The sequence below is a fragment of the Pristis pectinata genome, chromosome 9 (assembly GCF_009764475.1).
Source record: "Pristis pectinata isolate sPriPec2 chromosome 9, sPriPec2.1.pri, whole genome shotgun sequence".
Taxonomy (NCBI): domain Eukaryota; kingdom Metazoa; phylum Chordata; class Chondrichthyes; order Rhinopristiformes; family Pristidae; genus Pristis; species Pristis pectinata.
In genome coordinates, this window is record NC_067413.1 from 15547504 (window position 1) to 15568790 (window position 21287).

Below are 21287 nucleotides of genomic sequence, written 5' to 3' on the forward strand. Positions count from 1 at the left end.
CTTTTCACAATTCTTCTTGACACAACACTCCACCTCTAATAAGCTCCCTAAAGGAAGGGAACTAATCTACAGGACTTGCATAACTGTTCAATCTATACAACCTCATTCCAGAACCAAGGTCACTCAAATTTCATCATCTAGCTGCAACACACAGACAACACTTGCATATGTTCATGTGCGTAAGCTGATCTTCAAGTTATCTTCAACTTATTCATTGAAGGACACGAGAGAATGGGCCTTACATTTAACGTCTGCAAAACAAAAGCCCTTGACCAATACTCTGACAATAAAGGTCCATGACGAGACTCTGGAACACCTGGACCATGTCCCATATCTTGGGAATCATCTCTCAATGAAGGCAGCAATTGATAATGAAATTTACCATTGCCTTGAATGTGCCATTCAACCTTTGGCCATCAAAGGCATGTTCAGAGATCAAGACCTCAAAGTTGGTAAAAAGCTCGTGGTCTACTGAGCACCAGTAATCCCTGTGCTCCTGTATGCTTCTCATGCTTGAAGATGTACTAGAGATGCACCACCAGTAAAGCAATGTCAGTGCCCTCTCCCAGGCTAACACCCCCAGCATTCATGCCCTAATTGTAGCCAATTGGGTCCAGTGGTCAGTCCATGCCATTCACATGCCTGACACCAGACTCCCATAGTACAATGATGCTGAACTTTTGTCACAGCAAGAGTCTACCCAGTGGACAGAGAAAACAATTCAACGATGCTCTTAAAGTCATCGTGGATGGCATCGAGAACTCAAGTCTTTTCATCAGCGGCACACAGAAGCCCATCCACTGCCCCACCAAACACCAGCTGGCCCACCTGAGGCAAAGTCTGTCATCATTGGCCTCATCCACCACCTCAGAACCCAGAGAACTGAAGTGGGAGCAAGTCATCCTCTATTCTGAGGGCTGCCTTTGAAGTTGAGAAATCACACTGAATGTAGGTTCTCAGCAGCAATGCATATTATTTAAAAAAAAGGAAGTATTTTGATAGATTACAAAAGGAGCAATTCTGATGGTCAGTTTTCATCTTCCTACTGCTCACTGTGCAATTTTAGCACTTACTGCTTTTGTTGAAAAACACACAATTGTAAGTGTTAGAAACCCCTTTGATTCCTTACTAAAGGAAGCTTTCAGAAGGATTTTCCTCTAGCCTTTGAAGACAATTAACTCTTACTCAAGCCATTGTCTCAAACAAAAGATTTATATAATTTTTCTCAGATGGGTCATTAATTTTCTTTACAAACTCATTTTTACAGGATGTGGACATCGCTAGCAAAACCATCATGGAGCATGTTTTTATATTAATGCTAACCTTTACTCCTTCATTGTAACTTTCAATTGGACTATTAAGGCTGGCGATACTTCCTCCATGGCTAGGTGCTGCAGGTCGAGGTGGCTTCTTTGGTGGTGCTGCATGCTCTATTGGAACAACAGTACATTAGAACAAAACCCTTACTACATTATCATGACGCTGATGAATAGAAGTCTGAAAAAATGTGTGATAAAGGATACACAATCAGAAACACTTCACAAACTGCAGTATGGATACTTCCCAGATACGATTTTAAATACCTGTCCTATGAAATGCATCTTTCGTCTACTCTGACATCATCATGGTAGGTCTAGTGATGTCCTAGTCTCATTAGCATTAGCCTTCAAAAAGAAATTAAACACTTCCAGGCACCCCACCAATTCTAGGCCACCGCAGTATCAGACCACGGATGTAATTTTGATTCTCAGGTGCAGCACAAAAGTACACAAGATGAAGATGGAGTAGGCCATTTGGCCTCTTGCACCTGCTCTGTTCAATAGAACCTTGAGCTAATCTTTTACCTCAGTGCCGCTTTCCTGAGCTCACCTCTTAACCTTTAGATTCCCTAATATTCAAAAATCTGTCTTGACAATATTCAGTGATCAAGCCTTCATAGCCTTCTTGAGCAGAACATCGTTACCACATGGGCAAAGAAATTTCTTCTCATCTTTGATATGATTTGCCAACCCCTTGTTCTCTGATTGTAACCTCTGTCTTTAGAAACCCCTGCCAGGGGAAACAGCAACGCTGCACTCAATCTGTCAAGCCCTGTAAGAATGCAGGATTCAAAACTGCTATTAAAATTTCCTTCTAAAATCTCTTAACATTTACTGAGCATAACTGAAAGGTCTATTTCAGTTCTTACCTTGTTTACCTACAGGCTGATAGATATGTTGGTTACCAGTCTAAAGAGAAAGGGAAAAGGAAAGTATGAAAATACAGGCTTTGCCATAACCAGTCCACATACATGAGCGGTCACAAACTTAAAATGGAATTGAACTTTTGATATATTGGTCTTTAATTAAAGCTCTTGAAAAACAGGACTGAAAATTATTCTTACGGCTCTATAAACACCAAAAAAATTTGCATACTTTTCACTGGTTTTATTTTCCACCTTTGAGTCACTTTTTTTTAAAAAAAAGAGGTGAGCAGTTTGCTTTTCACCTTTACCACTCTGACCAGATAAACAGTGGATGCCAGAAAGTGATGCAATTGGAACCATTTGAAGCCACCCTAGAATATTCCAGGCAACAATTCAGGAAACTTTGGGTCCAGTTCCCATCATTTTCCTGGCACACTGACCTGATGTGTTAGACCACTAGAGATTCCCATCAAGCACTTTGAGGTTTCCCAAAAATTAAAAGATTTTGCAGAATACAATAAAATTGATATACTCATTTAAATTAAAAAGTGTCAAAATTTTGGATTTTCTGCATGAAATGCTGATGTAAATGTAGAGTAAGTGGCAAAATTGATTTACAGGAGAATTTCTATTATTTCGCATGACAGATTTGATTTTGAATCAATATTCAATAGAAACTTAAGTTAAATTCACTCGGTGCATTTGCCAATTCAAGCAAACCTCATATCATACTCTTAATTTAGGATTAAATAAGAAGCCATCTGCTATTAAAAATGCAAACAGGTCACAGCTTTCATAAGGCAGTCGACTTGTGCCATTGTTAGAATGTCGCAAAAACTTACTGGATCAAGAAGACCTCCATCATCTCGATCAACATTATTTCTCATGGATCTTGGATCAGGTTTCTGTAAGAGAATTAATAAAAAATACAGCGATTAGGATATCCAGGTTAACTAAGTCCCCTTTTCATGCAAGTTGCAGTGAAATTGACTTAATAAAATGTTAATGCAAACAATTCAATGTCAAAGTAGTTACTTTACCAATTTTCCAACACAGGCCATGAAAACTTCCATTACGATAATATTTGTCAAGGAACGACAGAGCAGCCCTTTTGCTCTCCGCAGCAGAAATTACATACACAGGATCAGAAATAACATGCATTAATTCCAGTTTCCTGTCAGAGGAAGGCTTACATGTACTTGGCTCTAGCAATGCAGCAAAAGCATTCAACTACAACTTAGAAAACACTGCACCAAGACCTTTTAAAAGTAAACTCATGAAATGTATTCAATACTTCAAGGTCCTGTTTACTTGGACGCGATGGTGGTGCTTTACTTCATTAATGTGGGAACGGTGAAGTTAAAAATCCAGTGAAAGAAACAGGCATTTGCAAAATAAATTCTACAACATTTTTTGTTGTCTGTAACAGTCTGCAATCAATTTGTCCCATGCCTCATCCCCATGGGAACTTTAGTGTTTGTAATTTATTATTTGTGTTCTCTAAACTCATACTTCAAATATTTGGTTTGTGACAAACGTCTTTATTTGGATCAAAATCTTTTCCTCCCTAAACAAAAAGTGCTGACATGAACACAACTTTTAGAGGGATACAAGCTATGCAGTCAAGAATGACTCAAGCAGAATAAGAAGTCTCCACAGCAGATCTGAGGTCGCATTCAGATCAGCCACAATCTTAGAGAAAGGGTGGAGGAAGCTCCAGGGGCCGTGTGTCCAACTCCTTCTCTGAAAGTGTATGCTTGTATATTTGCACATTTTGGAAGCTGCTTTAAATAAATAGTTTATTTTATATTACGTTTAATCCCTTACATTCCGAAGTCTAAAACAATACTAAAGCTCCAACCCATCCATTCTATAGAAAGAAATTCAATGCTCTGAGCAGAAAGAAAAGCACTAAAGATCACATTGAGGTGCAAATGAAATTGGTCTTTGTGCTTCATTTGAATTGAAGAGGCAAGTCTTGGATACTATTTGAGTATCTTGATATAACCTACCGTTTTTAGCTGAATCAATTATGGCCAATGCTGCAATAATAGGTCCTGGAAGGGAGAAAGAGGTGAAATGACAGGGGTTGGGGCTGAGGTGAGGGGAAGCAGAAGCAGAAATTTTTTTGGAGGTATGAGGAACACAATTAGATTTGTGAAGATGATAGAAAAATAATTCAGCTATTTCTGATGACAGTGAGTTAATCTACACAAAGAAGGGATATATTTCCATATCATTCATACTTAATTCTGTAGGAAAATGATTTTATATTGAAATTTTGGAGTCTGTGTAAGATCCTCGAGTACTGACCCGACCATAAATGTTTAGAAGTATGTCGATGGCTTTGTAGCGGTTAAGTTTTTATACTGCCAAGTTGAAAAGTAATACCAAAAGAGAAGAAAACTGCCTCATTTTTAAATGAAATACAAGATATCTCTTTTCATTCATTAAACTGTGTCAGATATCACTGCCATGGAGAACCAATGGAAATGTCAGAGATGCTGGCACGAGATGTTGAGCTGAGGGCCTAACCATACATTTAGGTGAACTTAGAGAATGCCTGATACCACTAGGATGGAAGTAGAGAACTCCAAATGCCAAATCTTCAACATTCTTGCCTAATCAAGGAAACAAAAAGCCTTTTAACTTATCATTTACATCATTTGCATGTTCTGGGATCTCAATGTATATTGATGTATCACCTAGTAGCAACAGTCCAGAAAGTAAAATGGATGTGAAGTACTTTTGAATGGCCAAAGGACTTTATGAAACACTAAATAAATATAGGTTCTTCCTTCTGGAGTAATTTTTACATGTGTCTGTATTGAAATGTGGCTTCATTAGTGCTGGTGGACACAGCAAATGTGGCAATGCATTAAAAGGATTACCTAAATATTGCTAACAAAAGCTCATTGAATATACCAAAGATTTAAGACTTTTCCATTTATGCAATATGAAGCAAAATTCTACAAATCATTGTAATACCCACAAAGTAACCAAAATATACTCATCACTCCATACCTCTGCAGTCTGTAATGCCATTAGAGTTCTATATTTTGTGCACAATGTGTCAAATGAACTACTGGCAATAGTTACATCTTCAAAGGCAGCATCTATAACTTTGTCTCCAGTGGACTTGAACAGATAGACTTGTTTGACCTTGCACCTTACTGTCTACTTGCAATGCACTTCCCTGTAGCTGTGACACTTTACTTTGTATTCTGTTCGTGTTTTTAACTTGTTCAACCTCAATGCACTGTATAATGAATTGATCTGTACGAACGGTATGCAAGACAAGTTTTTCACTGTACCTTGGTACAAGTGACAATAATAAACCAATACCAATGCTCAGTTGTTTCTTTATTTCCAATATTCTGGGTTGGAGGAGGACTTGTGGCCTCAGAGTGAAACCCAGTTATGGTTCAACAGTAAAGCAGGGTTAACCTTTGCTTAAAATTCAGTTGTAACAATTACATTGGGCCTTTACTATAAGCAATTATTTTGTGACTGAAGCATTTTGGAAACTCCCATTATAATATTCACTGGAATGGTAGTATCCCAACAGTTTAAGTATTTTTTGGCACACTTGACCCAAAAAAAATTCAATGAAACAAAATCTGAGAAATCAAACAAGAACTTCTGTTCAATATTAAAAGTACACTCTCTGCTCAGGTGCTTACTTGTCTGAGTCCAGTAAGTTTAGATCCAAGTTCACTTAAAGCTAAGCCTTGGGAGTCACAAGTGTGCACAAGATGCTACGAAGCCTTGGCTCAACTGAGTTGAGAGCCCATTAACATGGAGTACTGCAAACATTCAATTATGGGTCCAGTAACCGGGTTCACTGGAAAATTCAGAATACTACAGTGTAACATTTTAAAAGAATGATTCTGAAATGTATTGGGCTATTGATAGAAACAAAAAATCTGCCAGTCTTGCACCTTTGAAGTCACGAGAGTACTGGATTATCAGAATTTTACTGTACTGAGTAATTTTTATGTTTAACTTCCTTCAAGAAATTATATTTTAATTTACTTTTTATCTCATCTCCAAAAACAGAAACAGCAAACTTACAAGAATCCAAACACACCAAGCTGAAAAAAAATTATCTAGCTCCAATTTAATGGAACAATTACAAGCATCATTAATGCTGTGATGTTTTCTTTCCCCTGTATCAACAAACATCTCTCCAATCTTAGATCTCTTCTAGCAGTTTTGACCACACATTCCAGACATAAGACAACATCTCATTTTGCCAAGATAACATGTCAGCACAGATGCATTTCTGGACATGCCATTTCCAAATAGGGAGAAGTTGGGCATAATTACTCTTCCATTGGTACTTCACATGTTGTTCCCAAATTTCACACTTCCAGATTTAATTTACAGTCACAGCAAATTAGAACTTGTTTAATTATTGCTGTAGTGTCTTTAGAAATATACATTGAAAATCAATGCCTTTCATTTCACCATATCTGGAGATAGCAGGGATATAGGTAATGAGGAACATGTGAAAACCTCACAAAAGGTAAGGGATACTTTAATATACATTTACAGATGCAGCAGAGAGTTACAATTGTTGAAGATGTTTTTCATAGTTTATTTTCCAGGCAGAGTGCCAAAAGCTATTAAGGTCTGTGTGCAAATTTTAGTTTGGCTGCCATGATATATACAGAAAAAAATAATTTAAAAGATCTTTGAATGCTAGGTAACTTTGACAGTAATTTGCAATTTATCATTAGAAAGAATCATTTCTTAACAAATGCAGTTCACTCTTTATTCTGAGCAACGACCGATCTTACAACGTACACAGTGTATAGGAAGGATAGGCGGGTAGGCAGAGGGGGAGGTGTGGCCATGATGGTTAGTAATGATATAAAATCAATAGAAAGGAAGGACAGAAGAGGTGGAATCCTTATGGGTGGAGTTAAGAAATAGCAAGGGTAAAAGGACAATAGTAGCAGTTATATATAGGCCCCCTAATAGCAGTCAGGAAGTGGACCATAAGTTGCAGTTTGAAATAGAAAAAGTGTGCCAGAGTGACAACGTGAAGATAATTATGGGGGAATTTTAACATGAAGGTGGACTGGGAAATCCAGCAAGGCAGTAGATCTCAGGAGAATGAGTTTGTGGAATGTCTACGGGACGGTTTTTTGGAGCAACTTGTTGATGAGCCCACCAGGGGATCGGCTGTTTTGGATTGGGTGCTGTGTAATGAACCGGAGGTGATTAGGGAACTAAAGGTAAAGGAACCATTGGGAACTAGTGATCACAATATGATTGAGTTCAGTTTCAAACTTGAGAAGGAGAAGCTGATAACTGCTGTATTGATATTTCAGTGGAACAAAGGAAATTACAGTGGTACGAGAGAGAAGTTGGCCCAAGTTGATTGGAAGAGTAAGCTAGCTGGAGGGACGGCGGAGCAGAAATGGAAGGAATTTCTACAAGTAATAAGGAAAATGCAGGATAGATATATTCCAAGAAAAAAGGTTTTGAATGGAAAAAAGGCACAAATGTGGATAACGAGAGAGGTTAAGGCTAAAATAAAAGCCGAAGGGAGGGCATACAAGGAAGCAATAATCAGTGGGAAAACAGAAGACTGGGAAAATTTTAAAAACCTGCAGAAAGAAACTAGGAAGGTCATTAGGAAAGAAAAGATGAATTATGAAAGGAAGTTGGCAGATAACATTCGAAAGGATACTAAGAGTTTTTTAAAATATATAAGGAGTAAAAGAGAGACACGGATTGATACAGGACCAATTGATAACGGTGCGGGAGAGATTATAATGGATGATAAGGAGATGGCAGAAGAACTAAATGAGTATTTTGCATCGGTCTTCACTGTGGAGGACATCAGCAATATACCAGTTAGTCAGGGGTCTCACAGAATGGAACTGAGTTCAGTTAAGATTACTAGAGAGAAGGTGCTAGGAAAACTAAATGGGTTAAAGACTGATAAGTCTCCCGGACCGGATGAGGTGCATCCCCAGGTTCTGAAGGAGGTGGCTTTAGAGATAGCGGAGGCATTGGTGATAATTTTCCAGGAATCGATAGACTCCGGCATGGTTCCGGAGGACTGGAGGGTCGCAAATGTAGTTCTGCTGTATAAGAAAGGTGGGAGGCAGCATAAAGGAAATAACAGACCTATTAGTCTGACGTCGGTGATGGGAAAGTTATTGGAGTCGATCCTCAAGGATGAGGTTATGGAATACCTAGAGGTGCAAGGCAAGATAGGTCCTAGCCAACTTGGTTTTGTGAAGGGAAGATCCTACCTGACCAACCTATTGGAGTTTTTTTGAAGAAATCTCAGGTAGAGTGCATGAGGGAGAGGCGGTAGATGTTGTGTATTTAGACTTTCAAAAGGCCTTTGACAAGGTGCCACATAAGAGACTGATTAGTAAGATGAGAGGTCATGGAATTACAGGCAAGATAACAGAATGGGTGGAGCACTGGCTGGTTGGCAGGAAGCAAAGGGTGGGAATAAAAGGATCTTGTTCTGGTTGCTGCCGGTTACTAGTGGTGTTCCACAGGGGTCGGTGTTGGGTCCACTTCTTTTTACCTTGTACATTAACGATTTGGATGATGGAGTAAATGGTTTTGTGGCTAAGTTTGCGGATGACACCAAGATAGGTGGAGGAGTAGAGAGTATTGAGGAGATAGGAAGGTTGCAGAGACACTTAGATAATTTAGGAGAATGGGCAAGGAAATGGCAGATAAGAGTCAATGTTGAGAAATGTGCAGTTGTATACTTTGGAAGCAGAAATAAACGGGCAGATTACTATCTAGAAGGAGAGAAAATTCAAAGTACGGAAGTACAAAGGGACTTGGGGGTACTCGTGCAGGATACCTTAAAGGTTAACCACCAGGTCGGATCGGTAGTAAAGAAAGCAAATGCTATGTTGGCATTCATTTCAAGAGGTATAGTGTATAAAAGTAAGGAAGTGTTGATGAGGCTCTACGGGGCACTAGTGAGGCCTCATTTGGAATACTGTGCATAGTTTTGGGCCCCATATCTTAGGAAGGATATGCTGATGTTGGAGAGGGTTCAGAGGAGATTTACGAGGTTGATTCCCGGAATGAAAGGGCTTACATATGATAAGCATTTGTAGGCTCTTGGACTGTACTCACTGGAGTACAGAAGAATGGGAGGGGACCTCATAGAAACATTTAAAATGTTCAAAGAACTGGACAGAGTAGATGTGGCCAAGCTGTTTCCCTTGGTGGGTGAGTCCAGGACCAGAGGGCACAATCTTAGAATTAGAGGGTACAGGTCTAAACCAGAGATGAGAAGAAATTTCTTTAGCCAGAGGGTGGTGAATTTGTGGAATTCCTTGTCATGTACAGCAGTGGAGGCCAGATCATTGGAGGTGTTTAAGGAGGAGATAGGTAGATATCTAATTAGTTGGGGTATCAAGGGATATGGGGATAAGGCCGGAAATTGGGGTTGGAATAGTGTTTTTTTTTGTCCCCCCCCACCCCCAATTTCCCATTTCTTTTTCTTTTTTCCCCTTTCTTTGGAGCAGACTCGATTGGCTGAATGGCCTACTTCTGCTCCCTTGTCTTGTGATCTTATGACATTAATGGTACATTTCCATTCAGCTGAAATATAGTTGTATTTGATTTACTAATAGTTGTATTGATTCAGAGGAAAAGGTCATTCAAGGGCACCCAAACAGAAAATGTAGGTCAGGCAGCTTCTAAGAAAAGAGAAAGGGAGAAGAGCCTTTTCTATCAGAAATGTTAATTCTGTTTCTCTTTCCACCGATGTTGCCAGACCTGCTCAGTGTTTCCAGCATTTTCTGTTTTTAGTCACAAAGTCAGAGTTATACAGCATGGAAACAAGCCCTTCAACCCAACTCGTCCATGCCAAACAAGGTGCCTACCTAAGCCAGTCCCATTTGCCTGCATTTGGCCCATATCATTCTTAACCATGTTTCTCTCCAAATGTAAAAGACAACATTGTAAATGTTCCTGTTTCTACCATCTCCTCTGGCAACTCATTCCATATACCCACCACCCTTTGTGTGAAAAAACTTGCCCCTCAGGTTCGCTTTAAGTGTTTCACCTCTCACCTTAAACCTAAGCCCTCTAGTTTTAAACTCTACTCTGGAAAAAAGACAATGACCAACCATCTTATCTATGCCTTTCATGATTTTATAAACCTCTACAAGGTCACTCCTCAGCCTCCTTCACTTCAGGGAAAGCAGTCTCAGTCTCTCCTTATAACTCAAGACCTCATGTCCCAGCAACATCCTTGTGAGTCTTTTCTGGACCCCATCCAGCTTAATCACATCTTCCCTATTGTATGGTGACCAGAACTGCCCACAATACTCCCAAGTGCGATCCCACCAACGCCTTGTACAGCTGTAACAATGACATCCCAACTCTTGCGCTCAATACTATTCTAGTTTCAGATTTCCAGTCAAAACCTAAATTTTCTACTGAATAATGAAGTTATAGACTTGACATTTGAGCACATATTGGCCTGAAATTTCTGTAAAGCTACTCAACATTCATGCTCACCAGTTTCCCAGCTACTAAACCAGCTCTCAACTCGAGCAATTCCCTTGAATTTACTTCCTCAAGAAAGCCAGTTATCACAGCCATTGCTGATTATCAGCTCAACTGAAATGCTCTTAAAGTCATTTAAGCTCTGCCCCCAGATTGAATCAGCTGTCAATGCTGTTAAAAGAGAACTCGGAAAACTTAAATTTAAAAAAAAATAATTTACTTATATCTTGGGTACTCAGCAAAGTAGGCAAAGCCAGCATTTCACATCACTAATTGCCCATGAGAAGGTTGTGGTGAACTACCTACATTAACCACTGCAGTCCTTCTGGTGAAGGTACTCCCACAATGCTTGCGGGTAAGGTGTTCAAGGATTTAGACAAGTGATAATGAAGATTATAACAATATATTTCCAATCAGGAATTTTTGCAACTTGGAAGGAACCTGCATATGGTGATATTTCTGTGCACCTGCCGCCCTGGTTCATCTTGGTTATAGACACCATGGGGTTAGATGAATTATTCCATCACACTTCTGACTTTGCTTTGTGGAAAGGCTTTAGTGTGCCAGGAGTTGAGTCACGCATGGCAAGACATCCAACTTCTAATCTGCTCTCATAGCCACAATATATTTGTGGCTGATCCAGTTGAGTTTCTCATGAATGGTGATCTCCAGGGTGAGAATGGTTGGGAACTCACCAATGATAATGCCATTGAATGTCCAGAATAGGTGGTTAGCACCTCTCTTGTTGGAGAAAGTTTGTCACTTCTCTGGAACTGTTGTTGCTTGCCTCTTATCAACCCATGCCAGAATGGTGCAGGCATGAACAACTTCATTTGCTGAGGAGTTGCTGAGCAGTCAATAGCTCCCCGACAGTGGCTACACAGGTTGATAGGGTGGTAAAGAAAGCATATGGCATGTTTGCCTTTATTAGTCGAGGAATTGAGTTTGAGAGTCAATAAGTTATGTTGCGGCTTTATACAACCCTAGTTAGGCCACATCTGGAATACTGCATTCGATTCTGGTCGCCCCATTATAGGAAGGATGTGGAGGCTTTAGCAGGATGTTACCTGGATTAGAGGGCATGTGCTATAAGGAGCGGTTGGACAAAGTTGAGTTGTTTTCTCTGGAGCAGCGGAGGCCGAGGGGGAGATCTGAAGGAGGTTTATAAGATTATGAGAGGCATAGATAGAGAAGACGGCCAGCATCTTTTTCCCAGTGTTGAAATATCTATTACCAGAGGGCATGCATTTAAGGTGAGAGGGGGTAAGTACAAAGGAGATGTGCGGGGCAAGTTTTTTCTTACAGAGAGAATGGGGGGTGCCTGGAATGCACTGCTGGGGGTGGAGGGGTGGGGGGCGCGATGGTGGAGGCACATACAATAGAGGTGTTCAAGAGGCTCTTAGATAGACACATGAATGTGCAGAGAGTGGAGGGATATGGACATCGTGTAGGCAGAAGGGATTAATTTAGTTGGGCATTTGATTACTATTTTAATTAGTTCAGCACAACACCCTGGGCCGAAGGGCCTGTTCCTATGCTGTACTGTTCTATGTTCAGCTCTTTTGTACAGGTTTGAACTGACATCTGGAACTGAGTGGTCCTGGTGAAACCCAAACTGGCCATTGGCACGTAAATACTGCTTTCCATCATTTTACTGATGATTTAAAGTAGACTAATTGGGCAGTATTTGGCCAGATTGGATTTGTCCTGCTTTTTGCGGATTTGATTGGATTTGGCCTGCTTTACCCAGGATACACTTGAGCAATTTTCCACATCTTCAGGTTGATGCCAATGTTGTAAATGTGCTGGAGCAACTTGGCTAGAAGCACATTTAGTTTTGGAGCTTGGTCTTCAGTACTACAGCTGTGATACTGCCTGTCTCCGTAGGCTTCACTGTAACCCGTGTTCTCAGCCATTTCTTGACTTCATGTGGAATGAATCAAATTGATTAAAGACTGATGGTGCGAATCTCAGTTAAAGCCAAGATGGATCATCCACTTAGCACTTCTATACGACACTCATAATTAGTAAGTATGCCCATAAAGCTGTTGGATTTTCAGATAAACCTAGCTAGTTTGATAATATCCTCCAGAGAAAGGAACCCCCTCGCCTTACCCAGCTCCAGCTCCATATCAACATACCAGATTTTAACTGGTTTAGCACGTTGTTCTATTGTGTTGAAGTTTATAAGGAAAACAAGCCAACCATCATTCAAAAAGGAGGCCCAACAATACCACCTCAGAGGAACTTGAGATGGCAATAACAAACAATAAAATACAATTATAATTCTTTATTATAAATCTCAACATTACTAACAAATTTATAATACAGAAAATGACTCCTGCCTCTTACAACCTGAAATCCTTTTCCTAAAATCTCCCATCTCTCTACCTTTTATGCTTTGAAAAAATTTCCAAAATTAACCTCAACAACAAAGCTTTTCGCAGTCCCGCCTGACCTTTTAGTTACTATTACAGTTCCTTGCAACAGCTCTGAGTTTTCTTTCAAAGGCAACTTGTGCAGAAAAGCTGTTGGATATGGTAGATTATTTACCATATTTCTGAAAATTTATTCTTAAACTTGTAGGCTCCAAGAAGCAAGTCTGATTTATCATCTACTTCATCCTTGTAATTCCATGGTCAAGCTCAAGCACCATTAGTCACTGCTTCCACAGCCCTAACAATACAGCAAAAATCAGGAATGAGCTCTGTGGGCATTTGTGGTCATGAATCTGCATCTATGGTGGTGAATTAATGAACATTTTGTACCACCCAATTCTAATTTTGGCTTTTGGGAAGAAATCATGCATGCAAGTCCTCAATTCAATTACTAACTGATGTTTTATCCATTCAATTAAAACCATATGATGTTTAAACACATTGTAGCGGTATTTTTTTAAACAAGGATTTAATGCTCGGATGACTTTTGAAAATTTTCTTCAATGTCACTGGTAATCCAAAAACAAACAATGATAATAGTGCAGTGATATGTTTTAATTTAATTTGACTAAAAACTTATATATTTAATGCTGAAGTACATAAAAATTGCAAAAGGAAAATATCACAGCTGCTGGAAATCTCAAATAAAACAAAAAATGCTGGAAATACTCAGGTCAGGTAGCGTCTAAGAGAAAGAGAGTTAACAATTCAGACTATGACCTGCTTCCCTCTCCACAGATGCAGCCTGACCTGCAGAGCATTTTCAACTTATGAAAAATTAAACAATTTTTGAAAAGCAAAGCATCAAATATGATGAAAGTAAATTGCTGATTTGAACCTTTTGTCAGTTTTAGCCAGAAATCCTAAATCCCAAGATATTTCAACTGCCTTGTTAGTGGCAGATATAGTTTATAGATATCGTTTAGTGCGGGAGGGTCCAGAAACATACAGACAATAAAATGCCAGACTCCATTCTTCTTTCTGATCACTGTGTACTGTATTTAAGTACTTACAGTAAAAAAAATCAGTCTTAAATATTTACTTTGCACCATAATAAACTATGAATGCAGCTTAACCATGAAGTATGATGGAATACTCGACCAAAAGTTTAAAAACTCATCAGCTCAGTCAAAGACAAAGGGATCAGCATCTCAATTCTAACAAGATTAAATGTATCATTCAACATAAGCAAAGTGCTTTTAATCTTGAAGACCAGGACTATAGATAAAGATGAGGGACAATAACCCTAACTTGTGAATCATAATCACACAGGGTAGTAATCTCTGGATTGCTGCCTGTGCCACGCGCCAGTGAGGGTAAGACTAGGATGATTTGGCAGATGAATGCGTGGCTGAGGAATTGGTGCAGGGGGCAGGGTTTCAGATTTCTTGATCATTGGGATCTCTTCTGGGGAAAGTATGACCTGTACAAAAGGGATGGGTTACACCTGTACTGGAGGGGGACCAATATTCTTGCGGGCAGGTTTGCTAGAACTGTTGGGGGGGGGGGGGGGGGGGTTTAAGCTAGTTTGGCAGGGGATGGGAACTAGAGTGATAGGTCAGAGCTTGGTTCACTTACTGTACAAGTAGACGCAGAGTGTAGAAAGACTGAGAGGAAGGATAGGCAGTTGAAAGGGCAAAATTGTAGTCAGTTGAATGGGTTAAAGTGTGTCTAATGCAAGAAGTACAAGGCTGATGAACTTAGAGCATGGGTCAGTACGTGGAACTATGATGTAGTAGCCATTACAAAAAACTTGACTGTCACAAGGGCAGGAATGGCTGCTGGATATTCCGGGGTTTTGATGTTTCAAAAAGGACAGGTACGGAGGTAAAAGAGGTGGGGGAGTGGCTTTGCTGATCACGGACAGTGTCACAGCTGTAGAAAGGGAGGATGTCCTGGAGGGATCATCCACTGAATCAGTGTGGGTGGAAGTCAGAAACAGGAAGGGAGCAATCACTCTATTGGGAGTATTCTACAGACCCCCCAACAGCAGCAGAGAGGCTGAGGAGCAGATCAAGAGGCAGATTTTGGAGAGGTGCAAATATAACAGGATTGTTGTCATGGGTGATTTCAACTTCCCTAATATTGATTGACACCTCCTTAGTGTAAAGGGGATAGATGGGACGGAGTTTGTTCGGTGTGTACAGGAAAGATTCCTGACATAGTATGTGGACAGACCAACTAGAGGAGAAGCCATACTGGACCTGGTACTAGGCAATGAGCCTGATCAGGTTTCAGATCTCTCAGTGGGAGAGCATTTTGGAGATAGTGGCCATAACTCCTTGACCTTTACCATAGCCTTGGAGAGGTAATTATGTTATTATGCAGGAACTTGACAGCGTAAATTGGGAACGGATGTTCTTGGGGAAGTGCACAGAGGAAATGTGGCAGTTGTTTAAGGAATACTTGCATGAGGTTTTGGATAGGATTGTCCCATTGGTTGACATGAGACGTAGAATATCTTGTCAAGAGGAAGAAAGAAGCTTACCTGAGGTTTAGAAAGCATGGATCAGACAGGGCTCTGGAGAGTTACAAGGTAGCCAGGAGGGAGCTTAAGAATGGACAGGAGAGAGCTAGAAGGGGGCATGAGAAGGTCTTGGCGAGTAGGATGAAGGAAAACCCCAAGGCATTCTACCCATACTGTATGTGAAGAATAGGAGGATGACAAGAGTGAAGGTAGGACCAATCAGGGATAAAAGAGGAAACGTGCCTGGAGTCAGAAGAGGTTGGGGAGGTCCTTAATGAATACTTTGCTTCAGTATTCACCAGAGAGAGAGACCTTGAAGCTTGTGAGGATGGTGTATGAAAGGCTGATACGCTAGGGCATGTCGACGTGAGGAAAGAGGGTGTGCTGGAACTTCTGAAAAACATTAGGATAGATAAGTCACCGGGGCCAGACGGGATATATCCAAGGTTATTATGGGAAGCGAGGGAAGAGTTTGCTGCAGCTTTGGCGATGATCTTTGCATCCTCACTGGCCACAGGAGTAGTGCCAGATGATTGGAGGGTGGCAAATGTTGTTCCTTTGTTTAAGAAAGGGAGTAGGGTTAACCCTGGGAATTACAGATCAGTGAGTCTTAATTCAGTGGTGGGCAAATTACTGGAGAAGATTCTTAGAAACAGGATTTATGGGCATTTGGAGAAGCATAGGCTGATTAGGGACAGTCAGCATGGCTTTGTGAGGGGCAGGTCGTGCCTCATGAGCCTGATTGAATTCTTTGAGGATATGACAAAGCACATTGATGAAGGTAGAGCAGTGGATGCGGTGCACATGGATTTTACTAAGGCGTTTGATAAGGTTCCTCATGGAAGGCTCATTCAGAAAGTCAGGAGACATGGGATCCAGGGAAACTTGGTTGTGTGGATTCATAATTGGCTCACCCATAGAAGACAGAGGATGGTGGTAGATGGAGCATATTCTGCCTGGAGGTCAGTGACCAATGGTGTTCTGCAGGGATCTGTTCTGGGACCCTGCTCTTTGTGATTTTTAAAAATGACTTGGATGAGGATGTGGAAGGGTGGGTTAGTAAGTTTGCTGATGATACAAAGGTTGGTGATATTGTGGATAGTGTAGAAGGACTCTGTAGACTACAACAGGATATTGATAGAATGCAGACCTGGGCTGAGAAGTGGCAGATGGAGTTCAACTTGGATAAGTGTGAAGTGATACACTTTGGGAGATCGAATTTGAAGGCAGAATACAAGGTTAATGGCAGGACTCTTAACAGTGTGGAGGAACAGAGGGATCTTGGGGTCCATGTCCATTGATCCCTCAAGGTTGCCACGCAGGTCGATAGGGTTGTTAAGAAGGCATAGGGAGTGTTGGCCTTCATTAGTCGGGGTATTGAGTTCAAGAACCGTGAGGTGATGTTGCAGCTCTATAGGACTCTGGTCAGACCACACTTGGAGTATTGTGTTCAGTTCTGGTCGCCTCATTATTGGAAGGATGTGGAAGCTTTAGAGAGGGTGCAGAGGAGATTTACCAGGATGTTGCGTGGATTGGAGAGCATGTCTTATGAGGATAGGTTGAGCGAGCTAGGGCTTTTCTCTTTGGAGAGGAGGAGGATGAGAGGTGACTTGATAGAGGTGTACAAGATGATAAGAGGCATAAAGAAAGTGGACGGTCAGAGACTTTTTCCCAGGGTGACAATGGCTAACACGAGGGGACATAATTTTAAGGTGATTGGAGGAAGATACAAGGGGGATGTCAGGGGTAAGTTTTTTTTACACAGAGAGTGGTGGGTGTGTGGAACGCACTGCCGGCAGAGGTTGTGGGGACAGATAAATTTGGGACATTTAAGAGACTCTTAGATAGACACATGAATGATAGAGAAATGGGGGGGGGGGGGGGGAGCAATGTGGGAGGGAAGGGTTAGATAGATTTGGGAGCAGAATAAAATGTTAGCACAACATTGTGGGCCGAAGGGCCTGTACTGTGCTGTATAATGTTCTATGTTCACATGAGTTATGAATAACCAGATAGGCAGAATAGCAGAGTCATAATACACGTAAAAATGAGGATATTTGATTTCATTGAGACATCAGGATAATGGGGGGGGGGGGGGGGGGGGGGCATATCTCATACCTATGTGGAGGATAATGGGATTGACCACATGGTCATTAGTCCACATGGTCATATCAGTATCTGATTAATTATCATTGTCTAACTGTATAAAATTCAGCAAAATCTAACTCTCAGTGAATTTACTGTCAGAGCTTACCCCTGCATGCTTGTATTGATCAAGTAAAGGCTCATTGTATCTACATCTTCAATTTCACGTGGTGTCTTAATCTATATCCTAATACTGATCAGCTGGTGGGGGGATTTGCAGGCATTTTTAACCTCTCCCTGCTTCAATCTGAGGTTCCCACCTGCTTTAAGAAGACCACTATCATCTTGGTACCTAAGAAAAACAAGGTAATGTGCCTTAGTGACTATCGCCCGGTGGCTCTAACATCCACTATCATGAAGTATTTCAAGAGGCTGGTCATGATATGCATTAATTCCAGCCTCCTAGACAACCTTGACCCACTGCAATTTGCCTACCACCAAAACAGGTCTATGGCAGATGCCATCTTCCTGGCCTTACACTCATCTCTGAGGCATCTGGACAGTAAAGACGCTGACATTGGATATGGTTTACTGACTACAGCTCCACTTTCAATACTATAATTCCAAGTAAACTCATCTCCAAACTCCTAGACCTGGGACTCAACATCTCCTTTTGCAACTGGATCCTTGATTCCTGACCAATAGACCACAATCAGTGAGGATAGGTAGCATCACCTCTGCCACAATTATTCTCAACACTGGTGCCCTACAAGGCTGCATCCTCAGCCCCCTACTCTACTCCCTATACACTCACGACTGCGTGGCCAGATTCTTCTCTAACTCAGTCTATAAGTTTGCAGATGATACCACTGTAGTGGGCCGGATCTTAAATAACGATGAGATGGCGTACAGGAAGGAGACAGAAAGTCTATTAACATGCTGTCATGACAACAACCTTTCCCTCAATGTCAGCAAAACAGAAGAGCTGGTCATTAACTTCAGGGAGGGGGGCAGTGCACATGCTCCTGTTTATATCAATGGTGCTGAGGTTGAGAGGGTTGAGGGTTCAAGTTCCTAGAAGTGAACATCACCAATAGCCTGTCACAATCCAGCCATGAGGACGCAATTGGCAAGAAAGCTCAGCAGCACCGCTACTTCCTCAGGAGGCTAAAGAAATTTGGCATGTCGCTGTCAACGCTCACCAATTTTTTTTGATGCACCATAGAAAGCATTCTATCTGGATGCATCACGGCTTGGTATGACAACTGCTCTGCCTGTGACCACAAGAAACTGCAGAGAGTTGTGGACACAGCTCAGTACTTAACGGAAACCAGCTTCCGCTCCATGGACTCTGTCTACATTTCTCACTTCCTCAGTAAAGCAGCCAACATAATCAAAGACCACCAATGCCACCCCACCCCCCACCCCCACCCTGGTCATTCTCACTTCTCCCCTCTCCCATCAGGCAGAAGATACAAAAACCTGAAAGCACGTACAACCAGGCTGAAGGACAGCCTCTATCCCACTGTTGTAAGACTATTGAACTGTCTTGTAGTATGATAAGATGGTCTTTTGACCTCACAATCTACCTTGTTATGGCCTTGCACCTTATTGTCTATCTGCACTCCACTTTCTCTGTAGCTGTGACACTTTATTCTGCATTCTGTTATTGTTTTACCTTGTACCACCTCAATGCACTGTGGTAATGAATTGATTTGTATGAACTGTATACAAGACAAGTTTTTCACTGTACCTCAGTACACGTGACAATAATAAAGCAATTTACCAACACGTCTAATTAACATCTTCTTGCATATTATCTAATGAGAGTAATCTACTGTCCCAGCAGTGGAGAATATGCCCAGTATTGGATTAATTTGCTTGAGTGGATGATAGCATTTTTTTTGCTGATTTGCCTCATCCTTGCTACCATTCTGATAAATCTTTTCTGCATCTTCTCCAAAACCTTTTCCCAACTGTAGTGCCCAGAATCAGACAAGATACTCGACATGAGGTCCAAGCATAAAATGAGGTCTTTATAACAATAAAAAAATGAAATGTCTCAAATTTATCATGATCTATTACCGAGGGATCCCTGCACTGTCAGAAATGTACTTTTGATAAGATGTTATGCTGAGCTTTGTTTACTCAGCAAGATTAATGTAAAGGATGCCACCGAATTACTTTCAAGGAAAGCCTGACCAATATTTAATGTTTAATTTTTACTACTGAGAAAAGAGACCTGCTACTTATAAATATTGTAGTTCATGGATGCTTATGGTATGTAAATTGTTAACTGCTCATTTCCCAAATTATAATGCAAATAACTTCTCAATAGAGGACATTATCAGTTGTAATGCATTTTGGCACATCTTGAGGTTGTGAAAGGTACTGTACAAATGCAAGTCGTCCCTTATTTTGAACTCTACATAAACTTAATTGGGCTCAACTTTATTTCGGCATGCAGCCTAATGATTAAAAGAACTTTTACCCATTCCAGTTGCAATCAGTTAGTTTCAAAAAAGAACATAAACTTTATAATAGGGTTGTATGTAAAAGGGTACATCTATTTTTAAATTACATTTCCTGTAATATTCTGTGATCAGCTGCCCCGGTTCTTGTCATTTGTCCGGCCATAATGTCAATCCTGCCAAATGGGATCATATTGTCTTCTCCAAGACCAATCCCAATGAAGATTCAAGTAGCAATACTTAGTTTAAAAAAAATGAAAATACCCTGTTACTAATTTCATTGATTATTTTGGTTTTCTTTATATATGTTATAATTGAATCAGAATTTGCAGTCCAGCAGGCTGCCATATGACTATTGCATCCATGTCAACTGACCCAGCAACACTGTGTAAGAAAAATGTACACTAACCTCTCCACTGTTCCACTGATGTATGTTAAATTGATGTATTTTAATGTGTTCTAACTTTGTTCACCAACATCCGCATGGGACCATATAGTCTTCTGAAAATCTAAATAAACCACATCCACTTATCTATTCTATTAAATACACCTTACAAAAATTCCCACTGATTAGTCAAATATGATTTTTCTTTCATAAGTCCATACTGATTTTCCTCAGTTCTCTCATAATTTTACATATCTTAATCCTTAATTATAGTGGAATTACATTTACTACTTGCCAACCTGTAGGAATTTAGAGAGGAGCTGCCATCTCCATACCCACTTCTTTCAAAAGCTCTGGATGCAGATTATAAGGTCATTTTTAATACTAATACCTTTTACTTTTCATTTGCCCTGGACTTTTGGTTCCCCTGTATCTCTGGTGGTATTTTTGTGTTTCCTTCTGTGAGGAACCCGCAATTGGCTTCACTAGTCTTTTCCTTTTTACATGCTTACAGTTAATTAAGCATATGAGGGATAAAGGGACTTAGTGTCTGCTGTAAAATTGGAAGAGAAGATTAATGTGGAGTACAATTATAATCAAAGAACAGCTTATGCTGGAAATCTAAAGAGTCTTCGACCTGAAATATATTATTCTTTCCTGATTTATTTCTCTTTCCCCAGGTGCTGCCTGACCTGCTGAATGTTTCCAGCATTGTCTATTTTTATTGGAGGACAAACAAGTTGAG

At 40.5% G+C, this 21287-nt stretch overlaps 1 protein-coding gene across 7 annotated transcripts in view; it reads right to left on the reverse strand.

The window, feature by feature from the left end:
- Positions 1-21287, reverse strand: part of ptk2aa (protein tyrosine kinase 2aa) — a 373012-nt gene that overhangs the window by 17143 nt on the left and 334582 nt on the right. For all 7 annotated transcript variants that reach the window (XM_052023866.1, XM_052023870.1, XM_052023869.1 and 4 more), the window contains 3 exons: positions 3028-3090; positions 2189-2228; positions 1324-1430 (listed from right to left, as the gene is read on the reverse strand). In XM_052023866.1, the coding sequence (XP_051879826.1) occupies positions 1324-1430; positions 2189-2228; positions 3028-3090 (210 nt within the window). The remainder of the gene's footprint in view (positions 1-1323; positions 1431-2188; positions 2229-3027; positions 3091-21287) is intronic.